We start from the raw sequence: 16,991 nt of genomic DNA on the forward strand, positions 1-16,991 counted from the left end.
AACACTTCTAATACACAATCTCTGGAATGAAATCCTGTCAGATCCTTTTTAAGTCAGTGCCTCTGGTTGGAAGCGTCGAGGAGTTAAACTTTGGTGCAGTCACTGTGGTTGATCACTTGACTTCATTATTCACAGCTAAGTTCAAGAGTTTACAGTCTTTCAGAAGCACAATAATGCTACTTAATTGTGCTTAAAAAAAGCCCAGTTACCTTATCATCATCATTATCATTATCATTAATGAAATAATGAGGATGAAGTTGTCAGTACTACACTTAAAGTTTATGTGCTGAGTCCATGGTGGGTTCAACAATTTTAGCATAATTCGATAACACATAATTTGATTAGTACCTTTAAATGTACCTGACTTTGGTACCCAACCCTAACTGATACTATAAACAGCAAAAACAATAATAAAAACATTTTGTTAATTGTCTCACTGCACAGTGCAATGCAAAACCACATGCATTTCAATTAACTTGAAGAAGATGTTATTATAAATACATTATAAATACATTATACATTATATGGATTGCTAAAAAAAAAAAATTGGCAACTTGAGATTAAGCTTGACAATGCCTGTCATCATGTCATCCATTAGCGCTTAGAATAACTGGATATAGATGGTCAACATTATTAAAGGCATATCAGGAGAAGACCTCTATTAGTACTCAGGGTTCAGAAAGAGTTATTCAAGTGTGTTGCAAGTCAACCCTTACACTCCCCTGAGACGAAAGGGAGCTTTAAAAGGGGTTTCCCCTCTTGCCTGCTCTGTATTTTCAGATCCCCCCCTTCTGTTGGCCAGAGCAGGTTGATACTGCTTGAGGGTGAGCAAAAAAAAGGATTTGTGCAATAAAATTGCTTGATCTCTTTGTTTTGGTTTTGTACTGTGAAAGTGTCAAGCTCAGCTGTGTAGTGAAGCGTGGGAAGGCAATAGCCTTTGTGATCCTCACTGTTCAGTGTATTCCCCAAATCCAACTTGTCAAGAGCGTGTGCTTCTTGTTAGCAGAAAGAACAAAAATGAGTAAATGCCCATGTTTGAGTGTAAGTAGATTCCCATCAGTGCTCTTGAATTGTATAATCAGAAATCAGCTTACATAATGCAGTCTGTTTGCTTGCTGAAGTGGTGCTCTCAACTACTTGCACGCTTGGGAACTGGACTCAATGGCAATTAGATGTGGTGTTTGGGAGCTCAAGAGATCATTTGGGCACAGCTGTCAGCAGGCCACTTGCATTACTGGCAGATTTGTTCTGCAAAATGAGGGAGACTGCTTGTCTTGTTTTGAGCAGAGCTCACAGAGACATCCAAATCCTACAGACAGTTCAGGCTTACAGGGATAGTCTTTGTGACCATGTTTGACCTCACTGAGCTCTTCACAATAGGATTTAAAGTAGAGATTTACATTTACACAAGAACACAACACTCGATTCTCACAAAGTGAAAGAGAGTTTTAAAGCCAACTGATTGCATTATAGGGCTCAAAACTAACTTTTAAAAGTTGATGCCATGTGCTAAGATACTTCACCTCCAAAGATTTAACACATTTCCCTTTTGCTTTGTTGGTGCAGTGGAGAAAGAAGTGTGTGAGGCCATGTTGTTTGTGCTGATTCCAGGGGAGTCGGAACTAATTCAGCCGACTAACTGAGCTTACAGCCATCAGACGGCACCACTTGAGTGGCTGGTGGTAGTTTGGGGAGCAGGTGTGGAGGTAATTACATGTTGCTGATTGGCTCTTGGAAACTGACCTGGTCTGCCAGCAATTCCTGACAAGCTATGTAGTCAATAACAGATAGCTTGTCTCAGAGATAATGGTTTTTAATGTGATTATGAAGCTGCTAATGTGCCATCTGTTCATTTTTATTACATGGATTGAGTGAAAAATGCAGTTTTTCATTTTATATCATGTTTTAACTCAAAATAGTGTAATGTTACCCCGGCCTAGACGATATGGCTGAAAAGTCTATCATGATAGTAACGTTTCATAGCGGTAGATATCGATAATTGTTTATCGTTTTTAATCACCTGTCCTATTTAACCTCTTTGATTTAAATTTAACCACTTTATCAAGGCACACAGATTATATACATGTTATATATAGCTTATTTTAACAGAACAATGAAACACACAGATAAAATTACATAAATAAGTAAAAATTATGTCATACCAGTGAGTAGACCTGTCCTTTTTTATTTACAATTTCCTCATTGGCAGCATTCATTTTCTCACTCTGGTGTTAATGGGTTGTGCTTGTGTTTATCCACAGTAGGTGTGTAAAACACTCAGCCAGCAGCAGAGCTGGTGTGGCTGATTGTGACTCATAGTTGCCCTGGTTGTTACAACGACCACTTTGGCTGTCACAGCTGAAGTGTCTCTGGGCTCATAGGTAGAGCAACCGGGCCAGGTGGCAGAGCAGCAGCAGCCAGAGCCTATTTGTTCCACCTAACAAGCCCGGAGACACTCCTGCAGCGAAGAATGGCCCAAGAGGACCTGTACAGAGTGTGAAGAAGCAACTAGGGATTCAATAGGCTGTTTAAATGAAGCAGGGAGAAATCTCACGTGGGATTTGACTGTTAAATGATTGGCTGTTGGCGTGTCACTCGTAGCTCACTCCATTATCAAAAGATATGATAAGCTGTTTATGAACTAGGGCATAATCTTATAGGCTTTCCATTGGTTTGCATGTAATGCATACATGTGAAAATATTGAAGATTTCATCGATTTTCTTTAACCTATCGATGATGTGTCTATTGCCGATACACATTGCTATCGCTTTATCACCAAGGTCTAATTTCTTCCTTGATCCTTGAGTGTATTCTGTCTTTTTTATGTCTAGTTAATGTAGCTGGTGATGGTAAGGTTGACACGGACATCACTGCTGGACCATAGATGTTCGATTATTCTGAATCTGTCAATCAAGCCCTGTTTTGATCAGATTCTAGTCATAGTATTTTAGGAATACTAGGAATACTATTTTTAAGAACACATCCTTGTATTTTCTATACTGCGTCTTAAATTCCAAGCCCTTGGTAGGAGCCTGTCCTAGTGCAAATTATGTGAATGTTCCTGGTCTGTGACATCAACTGAAATATCTACAGTACATCCCTGATAATTGCTGTTGTTATTCTGGTGTGTTTGCTTGTGTTTGTGTTGATTTATGCATGGGTGCTAATGCCTGTATGGGGGAATGTGTGTGTGTGTGTGTATGTGTGTGCACGCATGCCAACATTTGTGTACACGCATGTGTTGTATGGAAATGTCAACAGTATGACAGAGCTTGGCACAGATGGCCTTCCTGTCATCCTCGGCTCCTTCCACAGCTTGACACCGGATGAGGCTCACACAGAGCGAGAAAGAGAGAGTGGTTTGGATTAAACAAGTAACTGTGAGAGGAGCATAGGTTGGTGGCAGGCTAATGCATCACAGTTGAACAGCTTTCTCTGGTCCAACAAACACATGCATAGACTTGTGTATCTTTAGGTTGAAAAAAGAACACACTTTTAACAGTCAGAATAGCTTCACTGGTTGGATGAAAGTGTATGACAGCCACAGTAGTTAAATAGTAAGATGTAGTGTCAACTGACAATCGGATCATTTATACAGTTGAAGGGATGACTCGTTTTCTCTATGTCAATATTAAGCAAGTGTTACCATACTGTCAGAGCAGAGATGTTAGAAAATTAATCTCTAAAATCTGCACCCTGCTGTGCATTTAGAGATGTTTATGGTGGAGCAGTCTGTCAGCCTACTGAGCCCCATTAATCAGGGCGAGTGATGAGTACATTTTGATTCCATAATTTTTCGAATCACTTTGCCGTCTCTTTTCCATGGATCTGACATCCCGCATCTCAGTTTTACATATGCCTTCTAAGCAAAACTGTGCTCTTTGTTAGATTAGAGGTTTGCATTACAGATGATTTGTATTGTAATGTGAAAGATAAGATGGTAAAGAAAACTCTAAAGGGATCATATAATGCTTTTTGGGTTTTTTCTGTCCTTTGTTGTTTTATGTAGCATTTTTGTGCATGTAAAAAGGCAGCAAAGTGAAAGGCCAAAGCCCATGCCAAAGGGATTTACTCTCTCCCACAGAAAACACTGCTCCTGCACTGCCTCAAACACCTTGTTTGGAGTTGAGCCTTTACCTCCGTAACTTATACGGGTCACTATGTAACTGGCATTATATTCATATTCATATTCATATTCATATATATATAACCTCCTCTGTCCTTAGACCCTCAATTAGAGCGCAAGTTACATCACATTCAAATCCTTGCATTTAAACCCAGCCATGTGCATGTGAATTATCCTTCAGTGTCATGGAGCTCATGCAGCATGTGTGTCAGGCCACCAATGTTTTCAGATTTATCTCCCAGATGTACATTACCGATATTGATTCCTTATAGTGGTGCATGGATCATGTTCTGCAAGAACAGATGGTCAATGGCTGGAGAGGAACCTAAAGCGCTTATAATGCCTTTTTGAACATCCTATGGCTGTTATATCAATCATGCATCTTTGTTACCCTCACATGCCCTCAGAGCCCAGGAATGGAGCTTGAATTTATGCTATTAATCTCCAGGAAACTTTAGAGCAACCACATTAATATAAGACCTCCTCTAATGTTAATGTTAATGTTCTTTCTTGCAAGGTAATTCAGATGTTTGTTTTAATAAACTCTCACTCCTGTGTACCTACCTTATTTCACTCGAGTGTTGTTGCTTCAACACTAGTTGGCCGTTTCCTTCCCCCATATGAGCAGATGCCTGTCCACTCAGCTGCCCCTTGTACCATAATTGCTGTCACTCAGTGTGGACTGACTGCTGCTTTGGCAGTGCTTTACCACAGTTGCACCCCCGCTCTGTGCCTGTGAGTTTATGAGTGTGATAGTGTGCATGTGTATATGGTTGCATGTGTCTGATCTTACTAACACAATAAATGTTGTGTCAATCCTCAGCATATTAAAAAAGCAAGGTCTGCTTGGATTTGCTCAAGAAATGCTTTTATTGCCCTTCTGCAAAGCACATTCAGTTTTGTTCCTCATCAATGTCATTAACCTTTCATCGGAAGGATGAGTACTGTCTCTGCTAGTATAGCAATGTGTGAGTGTGTGTGTGTGTGTGGTGAAAGCAGTGCAAGGGATTCTGTAGGTGCTCTGCGGTGTACAGTACCAAAGCATCATCAAGCACCACCAGACTCAGCAGCAATTACAAGTAAAGCACAGTGTAGTGTACACGCAGGTGTCAGAGGCAGAGAGGGATAGAGCCATAGAGAGGAAGAAAAAGACAGCAAGCTTGTCTTTACCTTTGATGGGCCTGCCTTTCAAGCCAGCGTTGCCTAGTTACAATGAGCAGAGGATGCAGGGATGGGAGGGAAGAGAAAGTGGGAGGGTGGGCTTATGGCTCTCAGCTGGGTGCAGACTAAATGAGCCATCTCCCTGCCCATGGACTCTTCAACTTCAACCACTAACATGCCCTACTTACTTCTGCCTCACTCTTGTTCACCTTTTCTTTTTTGCCCTCTCTTTCACACACATTACTGAACACATTACAAAATATGTTAATTTTGTTTTCCACAATATGTTTTAGAGGTTGGATAAGTGACAAGGTATTTCCCAAATTTGTTTCAATGGAACTGTGGTTGTATAACCTATATTTTAATGTGAAATAGCGACATGTGAACTTTGGAAATATCACAGCTTGAGCTGCATAGCCATTTTTAAAGCAAAAATGCAAAACATTTGCTGTGTCTTGCTTCTAAAACATGAGTATTTTCCTCTTTCTTCACATTTCTCAGCATTTTGTACACAAATTTAAAAAATAAACTTAAAAAATATTGCTATTATATGATCATGAAAAGGGTACGATTTCAGGGACTGACAGTTATCCATTAATAACCCTAACCTTGCTTGCAGGACAGCATTTGTATATGTGGTTCTGCATGTTTCTGAACTGCGGATTACATGCAAATTACAGATTACAGATTGCAGATTACACGTCCCTGCTACTTTTTGAAGTAGCTTGTAATTCACTGAATATAGATAACTATCAGTGAAAGCATAGACAAGACAGATTTGTGTACTGTGTAGCACAATGATTGGGAAGAGCGACTTACTTAAAATCGGTCGCCTTTCCTCCACTGAGTACAATCCTGTAAGCTTTGACCTCGGGGCATTTACAGTGGTGTAACTGAGAAACCGGGCATGCTTGTCATTATAGAAATAGATTACATGAATATCTGCAGCCCTCACTTCGACTCACAGCTCTGCTTCTGTGTTGAGGGACTATTACTCATGCAACCAATCAGTTTCGAACAATGATGTGGATGTTCTTTATGATGGCTATGGTAGAGGCGTTGAAGCATTCTGGTCAACCCTAAAAATAATCATTTGTTGCAGCCACTGATTACAGTTCTCGTCAGCTGACTGCAGCGGGGTAAAAAAAGATTTGTTCAGGGCTTCATTTGATTTGCACCCTCAGGATTATGCATCTTTGTTGAAGAGAGCATGCATTACTCTTTTCTCTAGACATATGAATGTACAAATGTGAAGACTTGCGTTAAAGTAAAAAATGTAAAAAAGTTTACGCTAGGCAACTTTAAGGCTTCATGTCATTTAGGATTCCTCAGATTTATACTTAGCTGACTAAACAGATGGAAGTATAACAGCTGATATTGCAGTGGCATTACAATAAACCAGACTGTTAGACTTAAGTGCCTGGAAAAAAAATATGAGCTACTGGCCTCATTAAATGAGATGTCGATAACAATCTGAGTGCAGCTGCTCTCTCCTTGCCTTTGCAACTTCTTTCCTAATATCCATCTGTTCATCTTGCAACATCGATCACTACCTCTTTGTCCCTTTGACATATCAACATTGCTTTCTAGCTTTTATATGGCTGTTGTATTTGGTTGCATGTTTTGTGTCTGCAGTATTTATGGTGTGTTTTTCTTTCTTTTGGAAAAGTTTCCATTGCCTTCTCTCTTCCTCCCTGCCCTGGGCTGTTCCATTTCAGCTTCACCTAATTACAGCAGTCTGTCAAGTGTAACAGTAATCAACAGTAGTGCTCCACATCTGACACATTAGTATACGTAGGCCAGGTAGACTGCTGATGAAATGTCATGGAAAAAAATCAGTGTGATGGATTGCGTGAATTTTTGGGTTGGTTGGATCCTTTTAATGTCATTATCCCAACACAGAGCTGTAGTCTGTACTTTGTTCTAGTTCCTCACAAGGTCTTCCTCCTGTGAGTGCAGGAACAAGATGTAGCTGTGCAGGAGGTGTGATGTGTGCTCGGTAATGTATCCATGAAACTGACAATCCTACTGATTTATTTGTGTGCATGTACATGAGGAACGGCAGGAGGCCGTCTATTTGGATGGATAGCTATTTATGCTAAAATTACTGAACTTTTCCATGTAAGTGTGCTTGCCCAGGAGGGATTCACAGTAACATAATTTGGTTAAGTTCTAAGTGCTGTATCGTAGGCAACTGGACTTGTACAGTTTCAGAAACTAAAAGTCCAGCTGCCTACAAAGCCTTTTGGATCTGGATGGTGTTCTTAATGGTCAATGTGTGACTGATCAGACAACAACAATTCCTTGGGGAGAATTCCAACACCACAGCGCTCAGCTTGTAAGTATGGTCCCTCCCCTGAGACCAATTTGCCTTGAGATACCCTACCAGGAGCTTTTGCTCCTAACAACATAGCTTCCAGGACCACAGGGGCACACACACACCCCACCACCACGTTAAGGTGAGGATGAAACCAGATGGGCTCTTTATATTTTCTTTTATATATACTTTATTATATTTTTTATAAGGTTTTGGATTTGTCCACCAGGACATGATATATATTATATGAATATTGTAATACCAATAATACAGTAGAAATGTATGCTGTATAATACCTGTCAATTTTCATACCACGGCATACCTTAAAACCGGGATACCACTATCACCCAACTTAAGTCATAGAGTATGTACTGAGGGTAAAGGCATAATATTTGACAAGTCTTCCATTAAATAAAAGTTTTTTTAAATAGAAGACAGAGAAAGGTTATTCTAGGCACAATTAAAAATTCAGAAATCAGCTAAGGACCAAAGTCCTTATTCCTGAACTGACCAAATGTGAAAGTGGAAGGGCACCTTCCTCTCTTTTCTTTTCCAGTCAGTTTTTTTTTTGTTCTGCTTTCAAGTGATTGTCACTGCCTTTTGACTGTGGCTGAGTATTCTTCAGATTTTCACAGAAATGTGAAAATATAGTGAAATAAAAAGTCTGTTTCTTCTCACCATTTACTCTTAAACAAGCTTTTCACTCAAGCAGCACAGAAACACTTCCTACACTCGTTATCGGGCCCCGGTGATTATTATCTTCTACAGGCATGCTCAAGGCATATTGAAGTGATGGAAACAAAATGTTGTGACTTCTGTGTTTTTGTGAGCCCTGTGAACACACAGACATGAAGCATATTGTGTGTGTTCTTCTGACGCCATCAGAATGGTGATATGTTTTCTGCTAGTTCGGGTGAAATTTCCAACTCATTCCCTTCCATCTCCTTGTCCCTCTCGGCTTTTCTTTGATAAAAGCTCAGCTCTTTTCCTCCAAGGAATCCGCATTACTGCACTGAGTTCTGCAGATTTTGGCGATCAATGATCTGTGCTTGTGGTGGTTAAGCTGTTAGGAGGAGCTGTGATGATGATGCTGCTGGGGATTTGTTACATTGTTGTGTGTGTGTGTGTGTGTGTGTGTTCCTGTCTGCGTCTATTTAAAAAGCTAAAAGCAGGGTAAGTCATTAAGCATTAGTTCATTACCTTAGTCCCTCCAACAACCTTTAAAAAGCCTCTCTTTTGATTTATAGAAACATGAACTGTGCTAAAACAAACTCCAGAAAAAGCAACAGCAAATTAAACAACACATTTTTAGTATAATGTATTATTTCTTCCATGTGTGTACTGATGGGATGTGGCTATTAAGGTGTTTCTCTGCATGAAATCTCACCAGTGCAGCTTTAACTCCTTCTTGTGGCACACACTGTTCAAATGAAAACTCAGTAGCAGTATCATTACGCGATATAGTAGTAGATGCCTTAACACTGATAACATACTTTCACAGGGGGTTAATGCCACAGCATAGCTCATAATCACCTGAGTCCAAACCACCCCTGTGCTCTGTAAAGTGTTTTGTTGTCCAAGGTGAGAGCCACTCGACTGTCGAGATCTGCCCTCTGTCGCGCATTCACAGCCTAGACTTTGTTCACTAACAATGCCCACAGAACATGTCAACAGCTGTGAGGCCTTCTTTCTCACATTTCAACACACACACAAACTTATGAGGCATTGTTATCAGGGCCAACTCACAGTAGCATGTGATGCAGCAGCCCTAAGTTTGCACTGTGATAAGTGGCTTTGCTGTGCTGCTCCAAACTACTCTAGAGGCTGTTTTACTCCAGAAAGCAGATGGATGAGGTGAGGTGCTTGCTTTGCCCAATTTGCTTCATAAACCTCACACTGGCACAAGGAATGGAAGCAACAAAAATTATCTGCCTCTAAGCTGATCATTTCCTTTTATCGATGCCGGAATGTTTTAATATGCATAAACATCTTTCTATGCAATGTAGTTTAATTAATTTGACAATCTATGCCGCTGCTTCTCAACTGAGCATCACGTCCGTTTCCAAGGGGGAAATCCTATGTTACAGTAACTTTATAGTGACTGTTATAGTAGACTTAGTAGGTTTTTTCTTTGACCGAGACAACATAAATTAAAATGCTGAACAAAAATTATTATTATTATTATTATATTATTTTTATCCGTTTTAGATGACAAACAGCATTAGTATCAATACAGTCTTATCGATTCCAATTAGAGCAGTAAGGAACAATTAAATTAATTGCCTTTGATTATAGTTTGATTGAATGATAGTAAAGATTCTCTATATTGGGCATTGGGTCTATTTTTGGGTTGTGCACAAAACAGTACATTTGAGGACATTATCGTGACAGTTGTTTTTGCCAAGACAACTAATCTATTAATCAATGAAATGATCAATTGCATTATCTACGGTGTAAATAATCGCTACTGACTGTATTGACACCTTATTCTGTAAAACTGATCCCCATGCAGAGCTGACCCAGAGACTCTTCAAGTTAAATGATTGTAAGATCCCAAACCAGCACACAGCAGTCATCCAACCAGACTGCATCATTTCAAACAGCAACAAAACAGACTGAATTGAAGATACAAAAATAGTATCCGGCATCACACTTAACTACAACCATGCAGCATGGTGTTCCTTTTAACCTATCTATTTTCAAACAGCAGTTACATCGTTTGCTCTTTTCTCCAGCACTCCATTTACAAGATGTGCTGTGCGCTTCTTATCTCAACCATGTGGGCGTACTGTTTGATGGCATGCTGCTGACAGCCGGGCGGTGCCATGCTGCACCATCTGGATCCCCTCAGGCTGGCACCTCAGCAGGGCAGACAAAAACCAGCAAAGGGCCTTCCTGTCTGGGCTGATGTTACAACCTGAAGCTGCCCCCATGACAGAGGGCACACAGGCACAATGCCAGCTTACTGCTAACCACAGTTGCACAGATATTCATGTTCATCTTGTCATGCAGGTGGTTGCAGCTGGTTGAGGTGCATCTTTCAGATGTTTTTATTTTAACCAGTTCAGTCTTATATCATGTCATGCAGCAATAGCGCTACACAATATGAAATGGGAAAAAAAAAAAAAAAGGTTATTTCTTATGCATATTGCGATGCGATTCGAGATTAGTGGGAATCATTACTTTTCTATTATAATTTTTACTGAAAGAATTATTAAAATCCTGATGATGCTGCCTTTATTGACATGTTGTCTTACATATGGAGAACATCATTTGTTGGCCAGGGTATCTGGCAAGTGTTTGAATACAGTTTCAGTACTGATAATCTCCTGGAGCAGGGTGAAATGGGATCTCCTGTTTTTTTTCTTTTGCAAAATGAGATGAAATGGAACCCTAACCCCAACCCTAAGGCAAAAACATTTACTAAACATGCAAATGTTAAAAAGAACTAGACTGTTTTTCTATAGTTGAATTTTGTTCTTACATCATCCTTGATGTTTCTGATACCATATATATTTGTTTGTGTGTGTGTCTGTGTGTATATATCTATCTACATATCTATATATCTATATGTGTATATATTTACACACCTTCTCATTTAGTGTTTTTTTCTTTATTTTCATGACTGTTTACATTGAAGATTCTCCTCTCACTGAAGGCATCAAAACTATGAATTAACACATATGGAATTATGTCATCAACAAAAAAAGTGTGAAATAACTCTAAATATGTTTAATATTTTAGATTAGCCACCCTTTGCATTGTTGACAGCGCTGCAAACCCTTGGCCTTCTCTCAATGAGCTTCATGATGTAGTCGCCTGAAATGGTTTTCACTTCACAGGTGTGCCTTGTCAGGGTTCATTTGTGGAATTTCTTGCCCTCTTAATGGGGTTGGGACCATCAGTTGTGTTGTGCAGATGTCAGGTTGGTACACAGCTGACAGCCCTATTTGACAACTGATAGAATTCATATTATGGCAAGACCCAATCAGCTAAGTAAAGAGAAACGACAGTCCATCATTACTTTGAGAACTGAAGGTCAGTCAGTCCGGAAAATTGTAAAAACTTTGAATGTGTCCCCAAGTGCAGTCGCAAAAACCATCAAGCGCTACCGTGAAACTGGCTCACATGAGGACTGCCCCAGGAAAGGAAAACAAAAAGTCACCTCTGCTGCTGAGGATAAGTTCATCCAACTTACCAGCCTCAGAGATCACAAGTTAACAGCACCTCAGATTAGAGCCCAGATGAATGCCACACAAAGAAATCTGTGCTTTGGTCTGATGAGTCCAAATTTGAGATCTTTGGTTCCACCCACCGTGTCTTTGTGCGAAGCAGAAAAGGTGAACGGATAGACTCTACATGCGTGGAGGAGGAGGTGTGATGGTGTGGGGGTACTTTGCTGGTGACACTGTTGGGGATTTATTCAAAATCGAAGACACACTGAACCAGCATAGCTACCACAGCATCCTGCAGTGACATGCCATCCTGTCCGGTTCGTGTTTAGTTGGACCATCATTTATTTTTGTACAGGACAATGACCCCAAACACACCTCCAGTCTATGTAAGGTCTATATGACCAAGAAGGAGAGTGATGGAGTGTGTGTATGTATATACATTCACCTTCAGTCATTTTATCCATGGAGACTTTACAGATCACTTCCTATATCACAACAGAAAATCACTTCAAGCATGATTGAGGTTTTCATCCATACTGCCAACTCCTCCTGGTGATGTCATATTTTTTATCACAGAAAGCTGACTGTCGAAAGATCTAGGGTGTGTCCCTTTGGGTGGCTGGTGTATGTGACCTTAAGTGTGGTTCCACCCTCCCCAGTTTTCTCCCTCTCTCCAACCTGGGGGTAGATGTAAGCGCCGAACTTCCTCTTTTTCAGGAAGCAGAGAGGAAATGAAGTAGGGGGTGGTGGTTACACATTGTTATGGAGGTAAGCTGAACAAAGAGTGGAGGGAGTAGGTCACTGTGGGGATTTTTAGGCAGGAGCGTATGGAGTTGCACAATTTACACTTCTACAGAAACCCAACAGAAAACTCAAGAACACATCTATAGATAGATGGCGGACAAAACCAATTTGGACACTAAAGCAGCCATAACCCATTGATCCTCTTGTCATTCTCCAGATAAATGAATACACTTATTTGTTTCCACCATGCAAGGCCTGTTCAAAGCAAAGGAAATCCATCACCTCTGCTTTGTCTTGTCAGCAACAGTCATGTAAGACTGCACAATCATACAATAATATATTGAGGGTGCAGTTGGAAGATATGAAATATACAGACTATATACCATGAAACAAAAAAACAGTCAGCCAGAGATATATTTAGTAGATGTATTTGAATATATGCGGTTATCTGTGGTTCTTCTGGGCAATGCTTCAAATCAGTGAGCAAGACTATATTTTTTAAAAAAATAATTTTTGCATCAATGTAATAACGTCTGTATGTTAGGTATGTCAGCCATTTCCCCCTATTCATTTCATGTATAAACATTGTCTCAGTTGAATTTCCAGATGCTGTCAGGTTTTTTTGCAGTTTTTCTTTGCAAAAAAAATCACAATGTCAGCTCTCAGCAATAATTTATGACTGAATTGAGTTGTGTTGTAGATGTATGTGCTACTGCACTGTGTGTGCACTGCATAAACCACTAACAGATGAGCAGTGTGCAGCATCATTAATCCACCTTCAGTTCTCCTTCACTGCTCTTTGCTTCTTCCCACACACCCATCTTTTAAGTAGCACCGTGTGTCACCGCTTACTCCTACATCATGGCTGTGTGTGTTTGTGTCCTTTGAGGCTCTTCAAGTGGCTCTCAAACACAAAAAGACAGTAGTTCAAAAGAGTCTGCACACAATAGCAGTGGCTGCTCCCTTGTGTGACCTGCAGCTTTGTGTCTTTCAGTACATAGTCCTGTAATGGTTTTGCATGAATCATTTCCTTAAGGTTTTGCACTGAAGCTGACTGAAATCTGACTTCTTCTTCTTCTGTCAATCATTCTTGAAAACTGCCACTCTCCTACTAAATTTTCTTCTCTCGTTTTCCTTTCACCTTTTTCTCTGTCATTGTCAGCCCATCACTCTTCTTCTGTCTCTCTGACTCTTGACATCTGTTTCTCTTTCTTTCTATTAGTCTGTCTGGGTGTTGGCCCCTTCTGACCCTTCCTGTTTCACTGACATCATCCCAAGAAACCAGGAAGCTGCTAATAGGGTCACCACCCCACACTCCTTTTTGTGTGTGTTAGGTTTTAGTTTAGTTTTCTTGCCTTTGCTGAGATTTTAGGAGAGTACAACAGTTTTAATTAATGATTAACCTAGACTGGAGTATGATAATGATCACAGCCTTGCGTCAACAAAGGCCTCATCTAAAGTTGTTCAGGATATTAAATCAATTCACCAGGATACCATAAAACCCAAGCAACCTTGGAGCTATAAACCCAGTCCACTGTTCAAACAGCAGCTATGAATACAAAGGTGCCTTACAATACAGTGCAAGAATCAGTCAAATCAAGACTCGTCTTTGTACATTTCTTGCTTATAATTTAACAATAAAAACTAACTGCCTGCAGGATTTAATCAGGGCAAAGAACTAGGACACAAAGTTGAGACTGATATATTCAGTGTTTTTATATCTCAGCCATCTGCCAGGCAACAGTGTCTGTAGATGCTTCTTGTTTGACACATATGTATCTAACAATGGATGGTTCAGTGTTTACAGAAAAAAAAAAAAGTTAAAAGATAATCTTTTAAGCAGCTTTTCTTGGCTATGGCACTTTTTTTTCATTTTGCATAAGCTAAATGATCAGTTACTTAGAAATATATTGATCAATAGTCATTATTCTGCACACGGAAAACACTATGTCACATTTACACTCACCTTAACTATCAGAAGCTAAACATAGTAAATGTAAAGATTGAAAATGATTTGTCAGAAATTAAAGCAAACTCAAATAAAAAAGATAATGGTCAACTGGTCAGTCGATGATAAATGGCTTTTATGAAAATGAAAACATGTAGAAATCATTATTCTATGGAGTTAATGCATGTTTAATCTGATTGTTGGGGATAATTAGTATTTAAAGCAGACTCCAAATTACCAAAGACTCCAAAGCAGACCAAATTACAGTCCCAATTTTTGTTATAAAGTTCAAATTTTATATACACATATTTGTTTGTTTAATTCAGTTATTTGGCCAATAGTTTGAATTTGTATTCAGCATAGCAATGTAACAATTTATCTTCTAATCTGGAATGTATTTGGATCTGGACTTAGGAAAATTGGGATGGATGTTTTTCACTTCATTTTGTCACCTTTAATTGATCAACCCTTAAAATAATAACTGCTTTCAGTTCATCATCTCATTGAATGCTCAAAGATCTTTTTCTTGTGATTCTCTCAGTTTGCAGTTTCTATTGCCAACTGCTGTACTGTGTGGTGGTTGATCCTGGGCTGTATGTATGTACAGACAATGAACTAAAACAAATCTTCATAAATCTGCACATCAATTTATGAAGCACTGCGTACTATAATCTTAAAACCTTGCTCCACTACTGAGTAACATTGCATTTATACAAGAATTGTGTCCTGGTTGTCCAGGTTTTCCAAAAGCAAATCAGTCAATAGATCTCTAATTTCTACCTGTAAGACTAATGTTCTTCTTTTTCCTCCTTTTTCAGATCTGCCCATGGAGTACAATCCCTCAGATCATCCCCGGGCCAGTACTATCTTCCTCAGCAAGTCACAGACTGATGGTGAGCATTACTCTAGAAGCACCCTGTCAGTTCTACGTGGCCTGCAAATACATCTCTGCATTATAACCGGGTTTCTTTAAGGACACAATTTAAGACAGTTGCATGAGTGTCAATGATAGAGCCAAACAACTTATAGAAACTGTAGGTGAGTGTGATAAAAGGTGTCTTAAAGAGCTTTATTCAATACTTTTAGGGGCACACAGGACCTGGTTAGATGAGGTCAAGGGAGCATCAGACAAAGCGAAGTTGTGCTCTGTGTTATTGTGGTGTTTTAAGACCCTAGAAACTCAATTAAGAATGTTAATGGTTAATGTGAATAGGGCAAAACTGAGCGTGAGGGCTGAGCGCTAATATAATGGATGATTCTCCCAGCAGAGCCACAGCAGAGTTTCCTAGACCTCTAATGACCAATATCTGAATTATGTCTGAAGACTGTAGTTTAAAAAAATGTGATGCACAATGTCAAAGCATTGTGAAATTATGCATGCCTCATCCAGTGCTACCTAGTACCTTGGTAAAACCATTCATCAAGCATCAGTGAATTGCAAAGTAAGTAAGTGCTTGGATACAATTCCACCCAGCATGGACCAAGTGTAAATCATGAACTTATAACTGTTTGGCGAACTTTACAACGCATTTGAGATGCACAGTTCAGATAGTTCCATCAAAGATCTTAATTGTACGTTTTATTACGTTTCCTTTCCTGTCAGGGCCCCTGTTTTCAGCAATGCTTAATTTCTTTTGTGACCTTGGAATATTATGTGTCTTCATCTCCTTAATGTTGACTGAAGGGCTGTCAAACATGATGTTCAATTATTCTTCCTTAGGTTCAAACCATTTCAATATCTATTTGTGTACAGTTTATAACAGGGCAAACAAATACAACTAGAGATGTAACTACTGGTCTAGGTATATTGTATTCAACATAAACATGTCTTTGAATATAGCCCAACCCATATATTGTGTTGGCAGATAGGCTGCTGATATACTGGTATTGGCCTATAACAATCAATATATTGATATCGATGCATGTGTTGTTCAATATGCTGTAGTTTTAAAACCTTTTTTTGAACATTATAATGCTGAAAAAGATGCCAGGGCTGATTTATAATCACAAAATTGATGTCCAATACTGTAAAAAATAATTTAAAGACTCTAAATCTCTCTCCCTCTCTATGTGCTGTGGTTGGTGCTGAAGTGAGATCTGAGAGCATTAACGATATTGTATTAGATAACTGAATTTTTATACATTAGCCCTTGGGTTGCTAGTTAACTGTAGCTTACAAAGCTTTCATGTCACTTTATTTCGAGGTTTCACATTGTGCTTTCTACTGATCAAAAGTAGTAGATTCAAAGTATTTCCAACTAGTGCTTTTAGAGTGCAAACAACTCTCTCCTTGGCTGGTATGGTTATTTATGTCTCTACCATCATTACCACTTTGTTGCTGAATTATTTGCTCATTTCAGCTTGACCTATTTAATTTTCAATCAATGAAATTGATGCTGTGGGACTTCTGTCCTTTATGCAGAGCACTGTATGCTGCACCAAAATAGTGCTGCTTTCCCCCCCTCAATCAAATGTTGTTGTTTTTTTGTTTTTTTTTTCATGTACACCATGATCACATA

General features: G+C 39.4%; 1 protein-coding gene across 5 annotated transcripts in view; it reads left to right on the forward strand.

Annotated features, from left to right (window-relative positions):
• Nucleotides 1-16,991, forward strand: part of ccny (cyclin Y) — a 41,385-nt gene that overhangs the window by 9,587 nt on the left and 14,807 nt on the right. For all 5 annotated transcript variants that reach the window (XR_005071441.1, XM_037078881.1, XM_037078884.1 and 2 more), the window contains exon 2: nucleotides 15,291-15,365. Coding sequence is in view for 4 of the 5 variants with exons in the window: in XM_037078881.1 (XP_036934776.1) it covers nucleotides 15,291-15,365 (75 nt within the window). In the remaining variant the exon portion in view is untranslated. The remainder of the gene's footprint in view (nucleotides 1-15,290; nucleotides 15,366-16,991) is intronic.

This window comes from Acanthopagrus latus, chromosome 19 (genome assembly GCF_904848185.1).
Source record: "Acanthopagrus latus isolate v.2019 chromosome 19, fAcaLat1.1, whole genome shotgun sequence".
Lineage (NCBI taxonomy): Eukaryota > Metazoa > Chordata > Actinopteri > Spariformes > Sparidae > Acanthopagrus > Acanthopagrus latus.